This window comes from Hemibagrus wyckioides, linkage group LG27, assembly GCF_019097595.1.
Source record: "Hemibagrus wyckioides isolate EC202008001 linkage group LG27, SWU_Hwy_1.0, whole genome shotgun sequence".
In the NCBI taxonomy this organism is placed as follows: Eukaryota; Metazoa; Chordata; class Actinopteri; order Siluriformes; family Bagridae; genus Hemibagrus; species Hemibagrus wyckioides.
In genome coordinates, this window is record NC_080736.1 from 15,687,548 (window position 1) to 15,709,558 (window position 22,011).

Genomic DNA, 22,011 nt, shown 5'->3' on the forward strand with positions numbered 1-22,011 from the left:
AAATATACATAATGCATAATTACTCCTTAAATTGATGTAGCGAAATAAACTTAAATTGTAGAGTCTGGTGACGAGCGTTGCTCCCGGATCTTTAGTATGAAAAGGTCTTCACTACAAGCTAGTCACTGTCTTCACATGAGCTTATAGCCCATCACTCAACACATGAGAAGGGCATAATGTATACAACAATGAATTACCGTATATATGTGAAATGTAGCTAATTAGCATCCGTGCATGAGAACATTCTAATGATTCAATCAGGTTGAAATAACCTTTTTTATTTTTTGTCATGGGAAGTGCTCACATGATCGGGGTGTGTCACAGAGTCACAGACTCGGAGTCAGGCACGCAGGTGCCGCTCCCAAACTAAACCGAACTGTCAACGTCGCGAGTATCGCGGGAGAGGCCCGACTTTCAACATCCTCCCTGGTGTTTTCCCTCAAAACGGTCAAAACACAGGAGATGGGAGGATTTACTAAAACAAAAACAAATGTTAAAATCACAGATAGATACGTGAGAAAAAAAAACTGTACGATAACAACGCATGTTAATTTTTCAGAAATATTGGCACCCCCACAATGAATCTTTGGTGATGTCAGGATCGTGGAAATTCTTAACGCTTTGTAGAAGAGCTTCTGTTGCTTCCACCTTTCCTCATTTGGATGTATGTTTTTTAGTAATTTATAGAAAGCGCCTGTTATACGTATATGGCCAGGGTTAGGGTTACCTCCTGGCAGAGGCAACCAGATTTGTGGCAAAAAACATGCAGATGTTCATCACCCAAAGGGATTTCTAGTTTCACAAACATTCAGGTGCATATACAAGAAAAGGTAAGTATTTTCTTCCCTTGTTCCAGTGAACCGTTTGATTTATTGTATGTTTTTGCACCAGGGTGCCAATATTTCTGGGCAGCACCTCAGGTCTAATAGCTGCCCCAGTGTTACAGGGCTGCTGTCTCTCAGCCCCAGGCTCCTGCTTCACATGTTACTGCCTGCTCAGAGTTCCTCATCTTCTCCGCAGGACCGTGTTGTTTCCTCCTGCCTCCCAGGTTCATGCGTGTGGGCAGATTCTCTACCCAGAATTGCCCCTGGGAGTGAATGATGTGCTGGTGTGGTGTGGAATGTGCTTGTAAATGTCACTGGGTGGTTGTTGTTGTTGTTGTTTTTCAGTTTATTTCCATAAACCCTTTTCCATGGAAGGTGTGTGTTCATATGATTTCATAAGAAGTGCTTGATAGTGATTCCTCTACACACGCACATGTAGTCAAAGTAGCTTAGTGAGTAAGGCATCGGAAGGTTGTGAGTTCGAATCCCTGGTCCACCAAGATGCCCCTGCTGGCTCCTTGAGCAAGGCCCTTAACCTTCAATTGCTCAGTTGTATAAAATGAGATAAAAATGTAAGGTCACTCTGGATAATTGACAGACATGTAAAGGTGATTAAAAGATGGGAGCAGGTTAGACGTCCAGTGGGAACTGGTCAGAATTCCTATAGGATAGGTGATAATGGTCAGAAGTCCTGTGAGAGGGTGTGGAATTGGTTAAAATTCCATGGAGAAAGAGAGCAGGAGGGATTGAAAAGGGCAGAATTCCTTTAGGATTGGAATCACCAACCCTCCCATAACTTTGGCTGGTTACCCTGAATTTTTTCACCAGAAATCTTATGAGCTTTACAGGAACTTGTTCATGAGTGGGAAGGAAGACTTACCATGTTCTCTGTGTTGCAAAGCTGTGTAATTGAGTGTTGTGCAGCAGTCAGAGTGATAATTATCTATTCAGTGCACTTTAGGGTAACTAAAATAACTTCTGCTGCTATTATTCCTTGTCCCTAACCCTGTTTCTTATCCTTCTAGATATATTCCTAGATGTTTACAAACGGACTGAAAGCAGGAGATCTGGTGTGATGCATCTGAGCATGAAGCCTCTGCATGTCAACACACCGACACTGGAGACTCCTTCCTTTAGTGATTAAGAGTTTTAACCCATTGATGCGCTCCGTCTGCCCTATGAGTCCCAGCGGAGGAGCTGTCGCCATGGAAACGTATTAGTAGGAGCACGTTAATTAAAGCAGTGATTGTCAGCTGCGGTGAGATGATGTACTTTATATACCCCGTGTCATTCTAAACACTTTTCCCTTTTTCTGAGCCAGAATTGTGACAGGTCTAATACCTGAAATATGTGCCCATCCTTGTTCATTTGGAAAAAAGCACCGGTGCCACGCCCGGCGTAATTGTTTTCTCAGAAGTGCAATCCCTGTTCATGCCCCAGGCAGGTTGTGTCAAATGAGATCAAAGTATGTTAATGGTTTCTCTTGCCCTTTGCCTGGATTTATACCCTTTACAAGCCAAATCCTCTGAGATTTATGTTAATGCACTACATATCCTCATGACTTACGGCCAATTTTGTTTTATGAGAGTTTGCTAACAAATTTGCTGAAGTGAATTGAAGGGAGTGTGAGCTTGCTTCTCTCAGTCTATCCAAAGTTCTCAAGGACTTTTTCCTCAGGCCCTTATATTACCGTGGCTGGATGTTTACAGGACGTCTCATGTCCCAGTATACACCGAAGGCTGCTCTATGAACAGAGATCCTGCAGAACCTTTATTCCCAGTACTGTATGTTGTGTCAGCGAGCGAACATTCCACCTGTAATAAGTCATGCTGATGGAACATATTTACACGCCCACAATAACAATATCACTTTTGTTCTCGGTGTGGTTCAACATCATTCTTTGTTCTAATTCCCGGTCTATTCCACACTATCAATCCTGTTTCAAACTGAAAATCCTGGCCCTGGTTTCCAACTGTTGTTTTCAAACAAGATCCTCCACACAATCACCACTCCATCTTCTTTAATATCGCAACCATGATTCACTCGATCATATTATTATGTGTATTATTTCCGGATTTGTTGAACATTCACGGATGGCATGTGCGGTAAGTCCATTCTGATCTGCAACAAAACAGACTTCGTGTTAAAAGTGGAATGAATTTTCTGGTTGCACAATTAACATGTTTCGATCCTATGGTTCACGCTTATAGAGGTGAATTATATTTTATTTTATATATATATATATATATATATATATATTTTTTTTTTTTTTTTTTTTTTTTTTTCCTCTTTTTTTTATTATAATCGCACTATCTGGTATCATCTGCTTCTGCTCATCTCCGGCTTGTTCATTACGGGAAAATTTATACATTTAAAATATTTATCTTGTATAATATTGAACGTATATATTCCTTCTGAAGTCACTCAGCTTCTGTCCCACTTTCACAAAAGCCTTGTTTGGACTGGATTAGTTTTAAACGATGACCTGGGTAATGAATATTACTCTGGAGAATTACATCCCGCCCAAATCCATCATGTGAGTCATTTATTTTTCACAGGCTGTGTGTACACGAGACTCAAAAATGATGTGGTTTTCTTTTCTATAGTACAAACAGTAGCAATAACTCCAGGTGATTTACATTTCCTGTCTGAACTCACCTTGTTGTGTCCCAGTGTGGGGAAAAAAGAGGTTTTGTACTTTTTTATGTAGTAAAGTCTTTCCAGGAAGTATATATAGTATATCCATATCATGATCATGTGTCCAGTGGGGATTAAAATAAGGTGTGTGCAGAATGGATGGAATCTTCCAGGTCTTTTATTTACTGTCACTGACATCTTAGAGTATTTTAGATATGTTTGTTTAAAGAAGGCACTAAACAATTCACAAAATACCTGATTAAAAATCTCAATTCTGTAGTTTATATTAACCAGTTAAACAGATGATGCTTTAAACCTAATGTTCTTTAATATGAGGTCAATTCACTGTGTCCAAAAATTCCGATCCCAAGAGCGCTAGGTTTATTTCAAGACCCTGTGTCTCCAGACCAAGCCCCAGATTATTCCCAAAACCCATATTTCTCAAACTTTTATTCCAACACCTAATATTCCCAAACCGAGTATTCACAGACCCTGTATTCCCTAAATTTTTATTCCAAGACCCAATATCCCCAAACCTTATATTGCACAAACCTTTATTCCAAGACTTTATATTCCTAAACCGATTATTCACAGACTCCATATTCCTCAAACTTTTATTCCAAGACCCAATATTCCCAAACCCTGTATACCCAAAACTTTTATTCCCAGACCCTATATTCCTGACCTTCTTGACTCCTTGACCTTGTTTCCCTAATGAGTAACAGCTACTCTCCTTTATCACAGATTTCCCTGCTGCTCTATACCATCATTCCTCCTTCTTCTTTCATGTTGAAACAGAAAATTCCAGCCCTGGGTATCTCACAGCAGCTATTCTATTCACACAATGACAAGGTGAGCAATCTGTACACACAACGTGATTCATTACATCATTCCTCGCCAAAGGACACGCCTGTCAGTGACTTTTAAAACACTTTATACACTTAAATGATGGCTTATCCCATTCAAATCCATCTTAATTGCAAAAAAATGTCCTTAAAAGACTTAAAAGATGTCACGCTTCCGGAAAAAAAACCGATCCCATCCGCAGTCTTCCACAGAGCCGGGTGTCAGCGTGGTTTCCTGCTCAGACACACCTGATACCGTGTCTTTAATAGCTGATGAGCTAAGACTGCTGATGAATAAGAAGCTCTTCCTCGTTCGACTGGCCTGTGCAGTGTTACTTACAGCAACGGGCGCGTGGGCAGCCTAATTACCTACATTATCTGAGTTTTCCATTTGAGTCATTGCCATGAATATAGGATTTAAAGGTCATGATGCCGTTAAAAAAGAAAAAAGTTTTATTCACTCAGTAGGCTTGCTCGCGTGCAGCTCATCTGGATGTGTCGGTTTAACAATTAGCTTTCAAATGCCCTGGTGTAATTATGCGTAATGAGCCTCCGCCTAAGAGTTTCACTTTTAATACAAAATACTTCTTCTTCCTCTCTTTGTTCCTTTTGTTTGTTTTCAAATATGACGCTTTTTCAGAATCTCCACATCTATAACAAGTCTTCTCTTAAACCCTAGCATTTAAACGTAAAACCTTTGCTCTAACAATCGAAAGAAGCCTTTAAGCTCCGCCCACTTTCCTCAACACATGTCAGGATCATACTGTATATCACAGAACATCATGAATTTTTTCATACTAAGATCAGTTCATAGATGTAGATGAGCTCATTTTCTAAAACTTTACATTATCATTATCATCATCATCCTCTTCGCTAATCTGTGTAGAGATTACTGGATTCATTTAAATTTTCGTACTAATAAATAAACACGATTAATCCAATTGTCATCAAAATGCTAGCCTCATCCAAAGACTGTGCGCTTTTGTCATTTTAATGTATTCGTTTTATTATCTGAAACCACATTTGCAGAACTGAAAAACTTCAAATCCTAAAACCCCAAGCCCTAGAACCGTGTTCAGCTGTATGTTTATGTTTCTTTCAGATCCTTTCAATCTGCATCCGGAGCTCATTATTTTCACCTGGACGCTCCAGTTCGTTGAACTCAGCCCTTCACATTTCTCTGATGAAAGTAAGAGTACAATGCTCTTTTCAGGGAAAAGACGGAGGCGAGTGACAGTAGCCCAGCCTTAACACCTCCTCAAACATCAACATGCCGAGCATTTTTAACACTGTTGCTTTAAATTAGTGCTGCTGAAGAGAGCAGTCTCAGGTATGGCGACACATCCAACCTGTTCTGCTAGCATGGGAAAGTTTCATGCTATCACAGGGCAATGAAATCCTGGAGAGAAGTGAAAATCAGCCACAACTTTATTACCAGATTCTGGGATATATAGAGAAAACCACAGTGCTAAGCCATGCTAGACTATGCTAATCATATTATGCTAGACATGTAGTGAAGTTTAGATAACTAACTTAGTAGCTAATCAAAGCCAGTGTTGTGGACACAGAAAGTGTAAACTCGTCTGTTCTGTAGATGTCAGTAAACTCAGTAAACACTGACACTGGAGACTCCTTCCATTAATCGTTAATGACTAATAAGAGTCCCCTATTTTTAATTGTTGTTCAGCAATCTGTTTATGTGAGTCAGCGGTTACTATGGAAACCATTCGAAGATACTGTCAGAGCTGATTATAGAAATGTCAGAAAAACTCAACGCTTTGACACTGGAGACTCCTTCCATTAATAACTAATAAACATCTCCATTTTTTTTCAACAGATCAATCCGTTTATGTGGTGCTGTGAATCAGCCGTTACTATGGAAACCGAAAACCCATCAAATTCTGACCAATCAGAATCCAGAACGTTGTAGACAAATAAAATGCAAATGATATTAAAGGATAAAGGTTAAAATATTAAAGGTTTTGTGTCACTCAGCAGCTTTTATTAGACCTTCATTTTCTCACGTTTTCCATGTTGCTTAATGTTTATAGAGGAAACACGGCAGAGCAGGAATTCTGGGAAATCTGCCTCTTATTGGTGCTGCTGTGAATGTGTGCTGAGGTGCTGAGGGAGACATGCTGTTCAAACCTGTTGAATATTAAGTAATTAAATGAATAATTTAAAATGAGGAATAATCAATCTGTTCGTTTTAATTTCATTTAACTGGCATGCTGAACGAGCCTCCAGGGCCTTTGTCCTGATTTCAGAACAACACTGCTGAGCTGAGATGAAACCGGATCATGTGATTGGTGTTGATTAGATTTTGGCGGAGTTTCTGATGTCGGGGTGGCGGCTGTTTACTGTCTCCTCATTATCTCTCGTGTCATTATGTATTTGTACTTATTTATTTTAACATAACGTCTGAAATCATGCAGGGGTTTAATGAATGAGTGAATGAACTAATTGATGTATTTATTTATTTATTTATTTATTTAGCAAAGTATCTGGTCTGATGATTTATTACTGTTTACTGTTATTTATTTGTTTGTTGTATGATTATTTTTTAGTGTTTGGCTACTTTGCTGTTTTCCTTAATGTATTTATATATTTATTATTTCCAAAAATAAATTTTGTTTGTTTGTTTTTATATATTTATTATTTATTTTATATATATTATTTAAGTATTTAGTCTGATGATTTATTGATTTATTACTGTTTTTGTGTGGGGGGGTAGCAGTGTGTCTGGATTCATGATTCATTCATTCATTCATTCATTCATTCATTTATTTATTTATTTATTTATTTATTTATTCATTCATTCATTCATTCATTCATTCATTCATTCATTACTGCTTTGGGTTTTTTTTATTTTTAGCAGTGTGTCTAGATTTCTTGATTATTTTTTAGTGTTTGGTTACTTTGCTGATTTTTCTTAATGTATTTATGTATTTATTATTTCCCCAAAAAATTGTATTTATTTATTTGACTTTTATTTTTATTTATTTTATTATTTATTTATTTATTTATTTTCAGTGAAGTATATGATTATTATTATTATTATTATTATTATTATTATTATTATTACAGTTTTATTCTAGTAGAGTGTCTGACTTTGTATTTATTTCTTTATTGATTTATTTGTTTCTGTCTTGCCCTTAATTGAATTAGTTTCTAGTTAATCTGACCGTCAGCTTTTCAGTGATTGGTGAGTTTGGGCTTTTGTTCCTGGCTGGTGTTGGAAAGGCGAGTCAGCAGCACATTTTTTCTCCTCTTTCTGCTTGGTGCCGTGGATGAGAACTTTCCCCGGTGCGTCTGCCTCACTTTCTCTTTCCCCGGCTGTGGTCTGAGCCAACACAAAACCTCCGGCATGTTTTCTTTAGAAAGCTTTGTGATGAAGCCGATCTTGAGAAGCTGTTTGTTTAATGTAACTGTCAGAAGCGACTGAGTAATGGCTTTAGACTGCAGGCTTCAGTGCAGATTACACACACACACACTCGCTGTGTTTCATAATCGCCTCTGAGAAAGAAAGAAAGAAAGAAAGAAAGAAAGAAAGAAAGAAAGAAAGAAAGAAAGAAAAAACCCTGGTGTTCTAATCCTTCTCTTACCTGCAGGAAACAAAAAGTGTTTTCTTTAACAACATTCGTCTGGACATGAAACCTGGAAGGAAAATAACAGAGCAGTGTCTCATGGGGTTACAGTCTCACTCTGCTGTCTTTCTCACATTCTATCAGACTCAGAAATACCCTGAGAGATTATTCAATACCGGAGAGATCTTAGTTCCTGATAAAGAAAGACACAGTAGATGAGATGTATGTGCTGCTGAAGAACAAGTGAGCTGAGTAGAAACATCTAAATAGCTTTCATTTTTCATAAATACAGCTTTTTCTTTTCTAAAATGAAGCCTTATGCTCATTTCACTGCAGGAATGAGTCACAGATCAATGGTCATCACTTTCTATCCTCACTATACTCACACTTTATTCTCGTTCTCACTCACGTTACAGCAGCCGTAAACGCCCCTTCCCTCTCCGCCTCGTCTGTCCTGAAGATGTCAGAAGTTGTAGCCGTGACAGGTTCAAAGTGCTGACACCGGAGACAACTTCCTTAACTGTTTAAACGGAAAGCTGTTGCTATGGCGACCGGAGCCTGCGATCTGCAGCTGGGATCTGTTCGAGAGCATCCATCACCTCCTGACCCGAGCGTGAAAAAAGTCATGGCCTGACGATTGACTGGAACTTTCCGTCTCGGATTTGACTAATGCTCAGTTTATGTTATTGCGTGTGTGTAATCTTATTCGGAAACCGCTGGCCTTTGTTGACATTAGCGTCTATTTACACTGTGCACAGGATTTTGTTTTATGTCTAAACAACCTTCTTCTTTCTTTTTTTTATCTACGATGTCCGAGCGTCATCGTGCCCCAGAGTGCTTCCGCTTTTCATCACAAAAAAACTCTAAAGCTTGTTTGTTTAGTTTCTTATTCAGACAACGAGTAAGATACAATGTAGGACTGATCTCTAAAGGAAGCGTGTCTTTTATGAACAGGCCTACATTCCTCTGTGTGTGTGTGTGTGTGTGTGTGTGTGTGTGTGTGTGTGTGAGAAAGAGAGAGAGAGTGATCTTATCGTATTACTGTGATTTTTGCTCTAGTGCACCTGCGTTTACTGTGCATCGTTTATCTTTGTGTGTGTGTGTGTGTGTGTGTTGTCATGCACTACAATAAAGCAGTGTATAGCTCTAGACTAAAGGTGAAAGTGAAGTTTTCTCCTTTCTTTCTCTCTCTCTCTCTTTAATGTAAAGTCTTTCTTGCCAAAATAAATCTTGGAGCACATTTCATGATGATGTCATAATTCCTGGTACATCATCACACCTCCCCACGCAAACCCAACGCCCACCCCAACCCTTGCACCCATTCCCTGAAACTGTCAGAACCTGCTGCTCCAGAACATCACGTCGTTCCTTCTCCTTTTGCCCTGTTCAGCGAGTCAGCACGAGAACACCCCCCACTGCACCCCCCCCCCCATTTGCCAGATCTGAGATTTTAGCGGATATAATGACTGAATTTTTTCCAAGTAGCTGTGAATACAGCTGTGTTCGTTTTTTTGTTGCTGTTTTCCAATAATTTGTGTTGCATATATTTTTTTTTATTTAATTATTAAACTCCATTTAAAGAAACTGATCTGAGCAGGGAAAGTTGGAAAAATAATGTTTTATTTTAATTAATTATTAATTAATTATGTTCCACTTTAGATAAAAAAAACAGGAAATTAAGCTGATCTAATAAAATCTAATCTAAGGTGCACAGAATGGACTGGACTATGTGAGAGTGTAAAATTTAATATTTTTACTGAGAATTTATTATTTAATTTGAATTATTTAAATCTATTAGAAACCCTTTTCAGTTTCACTGCCCCTCCCACTCTCGCCCCCTCACACACACCCCTCCCTCCCTGTGTTACACACCTGTATGACCGCACCCTTGGGCGCACCTCAGGGGCCGGACGCCAAACCTGTCCGTGTGTAATGAATTAACGAGGCCACGCCCCCTTTCCGCGGACACACATAAGACGGGTGTAAGAGCTCGTGAGCATCACTCCACAGCGCGCAGTTCAGCTCTCCGTAACTCTCTTGCAAGTAGAAGCAGATCCTCCAGGACCAAAGATGAGCAGCTCATCCTCAGTCGGCTTCTCCTCGTCGCTGTCCCTGGGCGGAGGCGGGTACAGCAAGCGCATCTCCGGGGTGCGCGCTCCCAGCGTGTACGCCGGCGCCGACGGACGCAGCATCCGCGTGTCCACTTATCAGGTCTCCCAGGGCAACATGTTCTCCTCGTCCTCCAGCGACGGAGTGTCTTTCAACGAGAAGCTCACCATGCAGAACCTGAACGACCGCCTGGCTTCGTACCTGGAGAAGGTGCGCTCGCTGGAGAAGGCCAACGCGCAGCTCGAGCTGAAGATCCGCGAGTGGTACGAGAAGCGCGCGCCCGTCACTCACGACTACAGCAAGTACTTTGCCATCATCCACGACCTGCGCGACAAGGTGAGCAAAACTATCTTTTATATCTGTATATATATATTCTCATATCCTCATCAGAACATCATCCTGCTGTTTAAATAAGAATGAAAAACTGAAATGTGGAAATAAATCACGGAAACAATTAAAGACCAAAAAAAAGTTTTATAATGAAGGAATATTTTAGACCTACGTTCTATTCTAGAAACTGACACTAAGCCCTCACATGCAAGTGACCGGCTTCACCGGCTTGTCCGTGACGTCACGTGTAATCTGGAATGTGATTGGACGTGTGATTTTTTCCTTCAAATCTCCTCCGGAAACTTTCAGAGGAGCTTAAATGCGGTGGGGAAAAAAATAATAACACGATTAAAAAAACAAGCCTGATATTTAAATACTTGGCAAATAAATTCATTACACACGTTACTATTTTAAAAAATATTTATAATTATTATTTTTAGTGTTATTATTGTTTAGTCTAAAATGCAGTTCAGCTCCGTCTATAAGGGAATTAGAGGACATGCACTTTTCACCAAACCCTAACAAAAAAGTGTCCAGTTTAAGAAATGTAATACGTGATAAACGTGTAAACATGTGAAATGTTCTGGTGTGCAGATCAGGATCGCCAGCATGGACAACGCCAGAATCATCCTGCAGATCGACAACGCCAAGCTGGCAGCGGAGGACTTCAAGCTCAAGTCAGTGTCAGGAAAAAAAAAAAAAAAAGATAAATAAATAATTAAATAAAAATTGTCATACAGCACTTATTCATCCAGCTAGTGCCACATTATGTATTTATTTATTTACTCATTTATTTATTTATGTACTCATTTATGTATTTATTTATTTGACAATTATTTCCCTTTTTTAAATCATTTTTTATTTAAAAAAAAAATTCCAGGTATGAGAACGAGCTGGCACTGCGCCAGTCTGTGGAGGCCGATATCGGCGGGCTGCGCCGCGTCCTCGATGAGCTTACCATGACCCGCTCAGACCTGGAGATGCAGATCGAAGGCCTCAAGGAGGAGCTGATCTTCCTGAAGAAGAACCATGAGGAGGTTAGCGAGAAAATCAGCTCCCCCCCCCCCACACACACACACGTGTATGATGAGCATTTTATTGTCAACATAACATAATCTCAAAAAATTTTCACTGAAGAAGGTTGAAGGTTTATTTAGTCGTATTTGGTGTCTACTTCAAAGCCACAAAGCCTTTATATGAGCAGCGAGGCGAGGCAAGGCCATTCACAAGCACTCGGGTTTTTAGGATGATCATAGAAAGGTGTGTCTGCATTGGGAATCACTAAAAAATGCCCTCAGAGCTTGGCACAAAGGATGGCACGAAAGCAGCCGAGTCATAGTCCAGAACACACCTGCTTACATCATCGGCGGCCATTAAGCTATAACCTTTAACGTGGCTCTGGAGTTAATGTTTTGCTAACATTTTTTGAGGTAAAAAAACCAATTTATCATGCCCACGCTAATACAATCAGCATTGTATGATCAGATAATATGGAGCAAGACCTTCTATAAGATTAGCAGCTACTTAACCCGTGCTCCTGAGACACTCCTGAGAGGCTCCTGAGTAAATGATGTGATTTTTTGTTGTGTGTGTCTCGTGTAGGAACTGGCGGCTCTGCGCGCTCAGATGGCCAGCAGCAGCGTGAACGTGGAGGTGGATGCCGTTCCTCAGCAGGACCTGAGTCAGATCCTCAGCGAGATCCGCACACAGTACGAAGGCATCGCTGAGAAGAACCGTCGTGACATGGAGGCCTGGTACAAGGTCAAGGTGAGACACGAGGGACAAGCTCGCGCAGCACAATGGAGGGATTTAACGTGAAGTGATCCTGAATGACCGATAAGCCTATTTTTAACCTTTGACCTCTCTATTTTCCTCACACAGTTCGATGAGGTGAACAAGCAGGTGAAGATGAGCACCGAGACCATCGAAACATCTCGCAGCGAGATCACTGACCTGAAGAGAACTCTGCAGGCACTGCAAATCGAGCTGCAGTCTCAGCTTAGCCTGGTACACACACACACACACACACACAGTAGAGTCGCCACCTTTATTGAAACACTGCATCCTTATTACATCACAAGTCATAGCCCCACCCACTCCCAAGCAGTTACTCCCACTGTCACTCACTCTCTCTCTGTGCTCTCTGATTGGTCAGAAATCGGCTCTGGAAGGCACACTGGTGGACACAGAGAACCGCTACAGTGTCCAGCTCAGCCAGCTGCAGGTGATCATCAACAAGCTGGAGGTGGAGCTTTCGCAGATGCGCATGGACATCGAGAGGCAGTCGAATGAATACAGTGTGCTGCTTGACGTCAAGACCAGGCTGGAGCTGGAGATCGCCGAGTACAGGCGCCTAATGGACGGAGAGGACGTCAAGTACGCTTTGCTTTCTTTACAGTAACTCCACATGGTAAAAGGCGTCTAGACATCTAACATTTATTTAATTTAATGTTTTTTTGTTTTCTTGCAGGAGACCCACAGTGATTGAGATTCAGAAACCTGCACCAAAAGGTGAGAACATTTAACAGAGGATGTTCTAGGGAAGAATCTGCTGTGTGTGTGTGTGTGTGTGTGTGTGTGTGTGTGTGTGTGTACTCCTATAACACTCCTTGTCTCTGTGCAGACTCTGTGGTGACCAAGCGTGTGCGCACTGTGGTTGAGGAAGTGGTCGATGGCAAGGTCGTGTCGCGCACTGAGGATGTGGGCGTTGAGGTCCTGAGCAAGAAATAGGCCCCAAAACAGACACACACACGCAGTGTGATGACCGTGTAACATGCAGAGATGAATAAAAAATAGTGAAAGGTTATTTCCCTCTACAGATCAACATCAACATCTGTAACTACAAAAGAGAAAAAAATAAAGATTTCATCTGAACAGATATTCACTGTGTGTCTCTCATCTTCACCTTCATCCATTACAGCATGAGCCAAAAACACCACACATCACCACTCTACATCCAGAAACACCACACATCACCACTCTAACATCCAGAAACACCACACATCACCACTCTACATCCAGAAACACCACACATCACCACTCTAACATCCAGAAACACCACACATCACCACTCTACATCCAGAAACACCACACATCACCACTCTACATCCAGAAACACCACACATCACCACTCTACATCCAGAAACACCACACATCACCACTCTACATCCAGAAACACCACACATCACCACTCTAACATCCAGAAACACCACACATCACCACTCTACATCCAGAAACACCACACATCACCACTCTACATCCAGAAACACCACACATCACCACTCTACATCCAGAAACACCACACATCACCACTCTACATCCAGAAACACCACACATCACCACTCTACATCCAGAAACACCACACATCACCACTCTACATCCAGAAACACCACACATCACCACTCTACATCCAGAAACACCACACATCACCACTCTAACATCCAAAAACACCACACATCACCACTCTACATCCAGAAACACCACACATCACCACTCTACATCCAGAAACACCACACATCACCACTCTACATCCAGAAACACCACACATCACCACTCTAACATCCAGAAACACCACACATCACCACTCTACATCCAGAAACACCACACATCACCACTCTACATCCAGAAACACCACACATCACCACTCTACATCCAGAAACACCACACATCACCACTCTACATCCAGAAACACCACACATCACCACTCTACATCCAGAAACACCACACATCACCACTCTACATCCAGAAACACCACACATCACCACTCTACATCCAGAAACACCACACATCACCACTCTACATCCAGAAACACCACACATCACCACTCTACATCCAGAAACACCACACATCACCACTCTACATCCAGAAACACCACACATCACCACTCTACATCCAGAAACACCACACATCACCACTCTACATCCAGAAACACCACACATCACCACTCTACATCCAGAAACACCACACATCACCACTCTACATCCAGAAACACCACACATCACCACTCTACATCCAGAAACACCACACATCACCACTCTACATCCAGAAACACCACACATCACCACTCTAACATCCAAAAACACCACACATCACCACTCTACATCCAGAAACACCACACATCACCACTCTACATCCAGAAACACCACACATCACCACTCTAACATCCAGAAACACCACACATCACCACTCTACATCCAGAAACACCACACATCACCACTCTACATCCAGAAACACCACACATCACATCACCACTCTACATCCAGAAACACCACACATCACCACTCTACATCCAGAAACACCACACATCACCACTCTACATCCAGAAACACCACACATCACCACTCTACATCCAGAAACACCACACATCACCACTCTAACATCCAGAAACACCACACATCACCACTCTAACATCCAGAAACACCACACATCACCACTCTACATCCAGAAACACCACACATCACCACTCTACATCCAGAAACACCACACATCACCACTCTACATCCAGAAACACCACACATCACCACTCTACATCCAGAAACACCACACATCACCACTCTACATCCAGAAACACCACACATCACCACTCTACATCCAGAAACACCACACATCACCACTCTACATCCAGAAACACCACACATCACCACTCTACATCCAGAAACACCACACATCACCACTCTACATCCAGAAACACCACACATCACCACTCTACATCCAGAAACACCACACATCACCACTCTACATCCAGAAACACCACACATCACCACTCTACATCCAGAAACACCACACATCACCACTCTACATCCAGAAACACCACACATCACCACTCTACATCCAGAAACACCACACATCACCACTCTACATCCAGAAACACCACACATCACCACTCTACATCCAGAAACACCACACATCACCACTCTACATCCAGAAACACCACACATCACCACTCTACATCCAGAAACACCACACATCACCACTCTACATCCAGAAACACCACACATCACCACTCTACATCCAGAAACACCACACATCACCACTCTACATCCAGAAACACCACACATCACCACTCTACATCCAGAAACACCACACATCACCACTCTACATCCAGAAACACCACACATCACCACTCTACATCCAGAAACACCACACATCACCACTCTACATCCAGAAACACCACACATCACCACTCTACATCCAGAAACACCACACATCACCACTCTACATCCAGAAACACCACACATCACCACTCTACATCCAGACACACCACACATCACCACTCTACATCCAGAAACACCACACATCACCACTCTACATCCAGAAACACCACACATCACCACTCTACATCCAGAAACACCACACATCACCACTCTACATCCAGAAACACCACACATCACCACTCTACATCCAGAAACACCACACATCACCACTCTACATCCAGAAACACCACACATCACCACTCTACATCCAGAAACACCACACATCACCACTCTACATCCAGAAACACCACACATCACCACTCTACATCCAGAAACACCACACATCACCACTCTACATCCAGAAACACCACACATCACCACTCTACATCCAGAAACACCACACATCACCACTCTACATCCAGAAACACCACACATCACCACTCTACATCCAGAAACACCACACATCACCACTCTACATCCAGAAACACCACACATCACCACTCTACATCCAGAAACACCACACATCACCACTCTACATCCAGAAACACCACACATCACCACTCTACATCCAGAAACACCACACATCACCACTCTACATCCAGAAACACCACACATCACCACTCTACATCCAGAAACACCACACATCACCACTCTACATCCAGAAACACCACACATCACCACTCTACATCCAGAAACACCACACATCACCACTCTACATCCAGAAACACCACACATCACCACTCTACATCCAGAAACACCACACATCACCACTCTACATCCAGAAACACCACACATCACCACTCTACATCCAGAAACACCACACATCACCACTCTACATCCAGAAACACCACACATCACCACTCTACATCCAGAAACACCACACATCACCACTCTACATCCAGAAACACCACACATCACCACTCTACATCCAGAAACACCACACATCACCACTCTACATCCAGAAACACCACACATCACCACTCTACATCCAGAAACACCACACATCACCACTCTACATCCAGAAACACCACACATCACCACTCTACATCCAGAAACACCACACATCACCACTCTACATCCAGAAACACCACACATCACCACTCTACATCCAGAAACACCACACATCACCACTCTACATCCAGAAACACCACACATCACCACTCTACATCCAGAAACACCACACATCACCACTCTACATCCAGAAACACCACACATCACCACTCTACATCCAGAAACACCACACATCACCACTCTACATCCAGAAACACCACACATCACCACTCTACATCCAGAAACACCACACATCACCACTCTACATCCAGAAACACCACACATCACCACTCTACATCCAGAAACACCACACATCACCACTCTACATCCAGAAACACCACACATCACCACTCTACATCCAGAAACACCACACATCACCACTCTACATCCAGAAACACCACACATCACCACTCTACATCCAGAAACACCACACATCACCACTCTACATCCAGAAACACCACACATCACCACTCTACATCCAGAAACACCACACATCACCACTCTACATCCAGAAACACCACACATCACCACTCTACATCCAGAAACACCACACATCACCACTCTACATCCAGAAACACCACACATCACCACTCTACATCCAGAAACACCACACATCACCACTCTACATCCAGAAACACCACACATCACCACTCTACATCCAGAAACACCACACATCACCACTCTACATCCAGAAACACCACACATCACCACTCTACATCCAGAAACACCACACATCACCACTCTACATCCAGAAACACCACACATCACCACTCTACATCCAGAAACACCACACATCACCACTCTACATCCAGAAACACCACACATCACCACTCTACATCCAGAAACACCACACATCACCACTCTACATCCAGAAACACCACACATCACCACTCTACATCCAGAAACACCACACATCACCACTCTACATCCAGAAACACCACACATCACCACTCTACATCCAGAAACACCACACATCACCACTCTACATCCAGAAACACCACACATCACCACTCTACATCCAGACACACCACACATCACCACTCTACATCCAGAAACACATCACATCACCACTCTACATCCAGACACACCACACATCACCACTCTACATCCAGACACACCACACATCACCACTCTACATCCAGACACACCACACATCACCACTCTACATCCAGAAACACATCACATCACCACTCTACATCCAGACACACCACACATCACCACTCTACATCCAGACACACCACACATCACCACTCTACATCCAGAAACACCACACATCACCACTCTAACATCCAAAAACACCACACATCACCACTCTACATCCAGAAACACCACACATCACCACTCTACATCCAGAAACACCACACATCACATCACCACTCTACATCCAGAAACACCACACATCACCACTCTACATCCAGACATACAATAAGTTATCTATAAATGTATTGTCAGAGATAAAAGAAACATACATTTATTTGTACCATTACATAGAAGTCTTTCCCATAAATTCAAAGAGCTTTACATTACAAACTCTACAATTTTTAATGATAAATATTATATTCATATGTAAAGTAAAATAAATACATATATGATACTGAAATATAGACAAGAAAGATAACATCAGTTAGCATATAACCGAACAAAATATAGGAATAAATACAGAAAGAAACATCTTAAACATCTTTATTCATAAAGGGTGGATAAAGGGATTATCCATAAAAAATATGAATATCTAATAATACTACTTAAAAATAGAAGATATATAACTGCATAATTATTACAGAATTTATAAAGAGTAACCCAATTAATTTAGCCCTTTCTTTACCTCATTTAACATTATTAAACATTTCATAAACTTTCTCTTTTTATTATTATGAAATGTTTGTTACCATAATATAAATCTCGCGAGATGTCCCGCACACTTCTAACGTATATAAAGTCTCGCGAGAGTGGGCGTGGTGTATCCATATACACTTACACGGTATTGGTCCGTAATCAGGAAGTGAGCGTTTGCGTCACTCTCGGCAGTTATTTGAATCGACAGAAAGGTCTCGTTTATTTGTTAAGCTGAGTTAAACACAACAGAAAATATAAAGTAAACAAACAGTCGTTCTTAAGTGACGGTTTAAGATATGGTTATACTCAATTAGCTGCTGTCAGTTAGCTAAATTAACGGAAAATAGCGGAAAAGTGGCTAGCTTAGCTTAGCACGTCGTAGTAAACAGTTGTATGATTAGCATAAACCGCTGTGTTTGTTTGGAACAGTTGACAGGTTCACATTTTAAAAGAATTTGGCGTGTATTTGGATAAAACCTGTCAGACCTTTCTTCGGGTGTAGGACGAGATGGAAAAGGTGAGTTGGAATTGAAAAATCTTTATTTTTTCTTTAAACTGTGGCTGAGCCAGTAAGTGAGTCGGCTCATCCATTCGACTCTTTTGGATGAACGGAGAGAGTCGACTCGCATATATACGCCGCTTTTTTATTGTTAGTTGGTAACGTAGTTGACTCTTGTGTAAAATGATTCATTTCCATATTTTGGATTACAACATACTGATGGAGTAGGCTGTTCAGCCATAACAAACAATAACAACTGTTTAAAACGTGGCAAAATTTTCGACTGTTGGGGAATCGACTCTTGTTGCTGAGCCGAATCAACTGATCTGACTCATTGAAAATAAGAGTCGGGATCTGTAGCAGGTGAGTGCCGTGTGTTGCTGACGGTTTTGTGGACTTGGTGTAAGAGCCAATACTAGTGCAGGAGGTGGGGTTTGTTGGGAATATGAGAAACCACACCATCCACCTGTTCACTGCATACAGCATCTCAGAAAGTCCGTCCTTGTCCACTGCTATCCGGCCCTTTTTCTCTTTGGAGTCTGTAATTATTGTTAAGATGGACAGGACATCTGCTTCTCAGTGTAGAGACAAGACCTACGTCTTTCTGTGGACCGGTCGTCAGTTTCAGGTGGAATGATGATTGTGATTCTGTCTTTAGCCGTGTGTTTCAGTTTGTGGTGTGAGGGTTACTTTGGTGTGTGTGTGTGTGTTTGCAGCAGGAGCAGACGGAGTGGGACGCAGTGAACCGTCTGCTGCAGCACCAGGGCTTTAAACCCGTCCGCTTCGCAGATCCCACTGAGAACAAGAACCTGGCAGGTACTGATTTATTCACACACTGACCACTGACACTAAATGACACCAGTGTGATGGTCAGCCTCATGACAGAATGAAACCTAACGAAATCCAAACCTTCACCCAAAGTGCTGATACTGGAGACGACTTCTGTGGTTTTACACAAAACTTCACTATAATCAAAGATTTAAAAAAAAAAAAAAAAAAAATTGGTTCAGTATCATCCGCTGTACAAGTCCACGTGACCAAGCTGTTACTATAGAAACCATAATGTATTAAAATTATTCAGCACTTTCTGACCAGTCACATGTCCTCCCCCAGACCTGGTGCTGTTAGAGAGGACGTCCGCGTCCGAGCTGCGCATCACGCTGAAGACGATGCTGATGGACTCGGAGCGGAGACAAGCGCTGATAGAGGAGCTCATCCAGTCTAACAGCAAGTTAAAGTAAGCCCCACCTACCACACCCCTCCCCTCACCTCTCCACCATTTCCTGTTCTCCTGCTGCAGGTACTGATGTGTTCACTCCAGGTCTGTGTATGGAATTTAAATAATTCATCAGAAAAATAATCCCATTATCCTCCTGGTTAATAATTCAGAGGGCAGTGTGAGGTCCGGCTGATTGCCACCTGCTGTTATCTGATATTATACAGTCTCTCTCTCTCTCTCTCTCTCTCACACACACACACACACACACACACACACACACACACACCTCACTGTGTAAAGCCTTAATTCTGTTTATTTATTTCCTCCTAGCTTCGTTATTACATCTTTACATTCACACTAAACTTCTTAATTCCTTTTAAACACTCTTAATGATGCTGCTGTTCATGTGGGTCAGTGATGGAAAAAACTACAGCGTTATTCTAGCTACAGACAGACAGATAGACAGATAGCAGGACATAATATTCATCTCTTCTGTTTCTCTGCTTTCATTAAGTTTTTTTCTGCAGATTTATTAGATTAGTGGGCTGCACTTTTTTGTTCATTTTTTGCTGCACTTTTATGACTTGATTTATTACATATAATTTTTTATATAAGTTTTTTATAATTTACAACTTTGTCACTGCACATTTATTACCTACAAAAATACTGCACTTTTATTATTTCTAGATTTTAAGACACAATTATTTTTCTAATCATTTCTGTATGGTTTAAGGTTGTATATATTGTACTACTTTCTCCTAGTTGTACAGTTTTATTCGCTCCTTTCCTTCATGGGTAATACTGTGAGCTATTTGAGTAAAAGAGTTTAATCAAAAACACACCTGATGTAACTGCACATCACTTCCTGTTCCAGGCAGGAAGTGGAGCAGCAGCAGGCTCGGGCGGTGCGTCAGTCATACAGAGCGGAGGAGCTGGAGGGCGTGTTGGCCGGGGTAAAGGTCAAAGTTCAGGGGCTGGAAGACTCCATTATCAATAAAGCAGCGCAGCAGCAGGGACAATTGCAGCAACTGCAGCAGGACAAGAGAGAGGTCCAGGTACGAACTCCACCTTAACACACACTCTATAGTGTTAATGTATATCCTGTAAAATAATACCGTGTGTGTGTGTGTAGATGCTCTGTCAGGCTCTGCAGCAGCAGCTCAGTGAGCAGGAGTCTCAGGTGTGTGAGCTGCAGAAGAATCTCCAGCTCTCAGTGAAAGAGGAGGAGAAACGTGCCTCTCGCCAGAACCAAGCGTTCCAGCAGTTCCTCAGTCGCTCCGCTCGACTGCACTCTCCTACTGACCAGCTGTGAGCATGCATGACCACACACACACACACACACACACACACACACACACCTGTTTAACACAGATAGAAAATCCAGTAAATACCTGTGCTTGGAGGGAAACACACACACACACACACACACACACACAGGAAATCTTATTGCCAGGTGCTGTGTGTGTGTGTGTGTAATCCTCTGGTGTGTGTGGTTTTTAAAGGGTCCTAGATGTCATCAGTGTTTACGAGTCTCAGCTGCAGCAGCTGCAGGATAAACTGAAGTAAGTAAATCCTCGGCTAGTGCCACATTCCTGTCACAGAGGAGTGTGGAATTTTGGTGAAATTTTGGTGCACTTCATCATCATCACTACCATCATCATCATCACTACAATCATAATCATCACTACCACCATCACTACCATCATCACTACAATCATAATCATCACTACCATCATCATCATCACTATCATCATCACTACCATCATCACTACAATCATAATCATCACTACAATCATAATCACTACAATCATAATCATCACTACAATCATCATCATCACTATCATCATCACTACCATCATCATCATCACTATCATCATCACTAC

The 22,011-nt window shown here is 41.8% G+C and overlaps 2 protein-coding genes and 1 long non-coding RNA gene across 4 annotated transcripts in view; all 3 read left to right on the forward strand.

Annotated features, from left to right (window-relative positions):
• The first annotated feature begins 387 nt into the window (after nucleotides 1-387).
• On the forward strand, nucleotides 388-6,791 carry LOC131347509 (uncharacterized). The gene is made up of 4 exons (XR_009203783.1): nucleotides 388-830; nucleotides 1,850-2,929; nucleotides 4,206-4,313; nucleotides 5,409-6,791. It is a non-coding gene; the product is annotated as an uncharacterized LOC131347509 (long non-coding RNA).
• Nucleotides 6,792-9,885: 3,094 nt separating this feature from the next.
• LOC131347507 (keratin, type I cytoskeletal 17-like) lies at nucleotides 9,886-13,210 on the forward strand. The gene is made up of 8 exons (XM_058381604.1): nucleotides 9,886-10,338; nucleotides 10,927-11,009; nucleotides 11,213-11,369; nucleotides 11,935-12,099; nucleotides 12,214-12,339; nucleotides 12,488-12,708; nucleotides 12,803-12,843; nucleotides 12,956-13,210. The coding sequence occupies exons 1-8, from the start codon at nucleotides 9,964-9,966 to the stop codon at nucleotides 13,060-13,062; spliced, it is 1,275 nt and encodes a 424-aa protein (XP_058237587.1). The 5' UTR covers nucleotides 9,886-9,963; the 3' UTR covers nucleotides 13,063-13,210.
• A 5,357-nt stretch (nucleotides 13,211-18,567) lies between these two features.
• Nucleotides 18,568-22,011, forward strand: part of cep70 (centrosomal protein 70) — a 31,656-nt gene continuing 28,212 nt past the window's right edge. The window contains exons 1-6 of one of the 2 annotated variants that reach the window (XM_058381603.1): nucleotides 18,568-18,927; nucleotides 19,626-19,725; nucleotides 20,023-20,146; nucleotides 21,003-21,183; nucleotides 21,261-21,436; nucleotides 21,631-21,690. In XM_058381603.1, the coding sequence (XP_058237586.1) occupies nucleotides 18,919-18,927; nucleotides 19,626-19,725; nucleotides 20,023-20,146; nucleotides 21,003-21,183; nucleotides 21,261-21,436; nucleotides 21,631-21,690 (650 nt within the window). In that variant the 5' untranslated portion in view covers nucleotides 18,568-18,918. Of the gene's footprint in view, nucleotides 18,928-19,339; nucleotides 19,538-19,625; nucleotides 19,726-20,022; nucleotides 20,147-21,002; nucleotides 21,184-21,260; nucleotides 21,437-21,630; nucleotides 21,691-22,011 lie in introns of those variants that run through there. The other variant, XM_058381602.1, reaches the window with a different exon arrangement.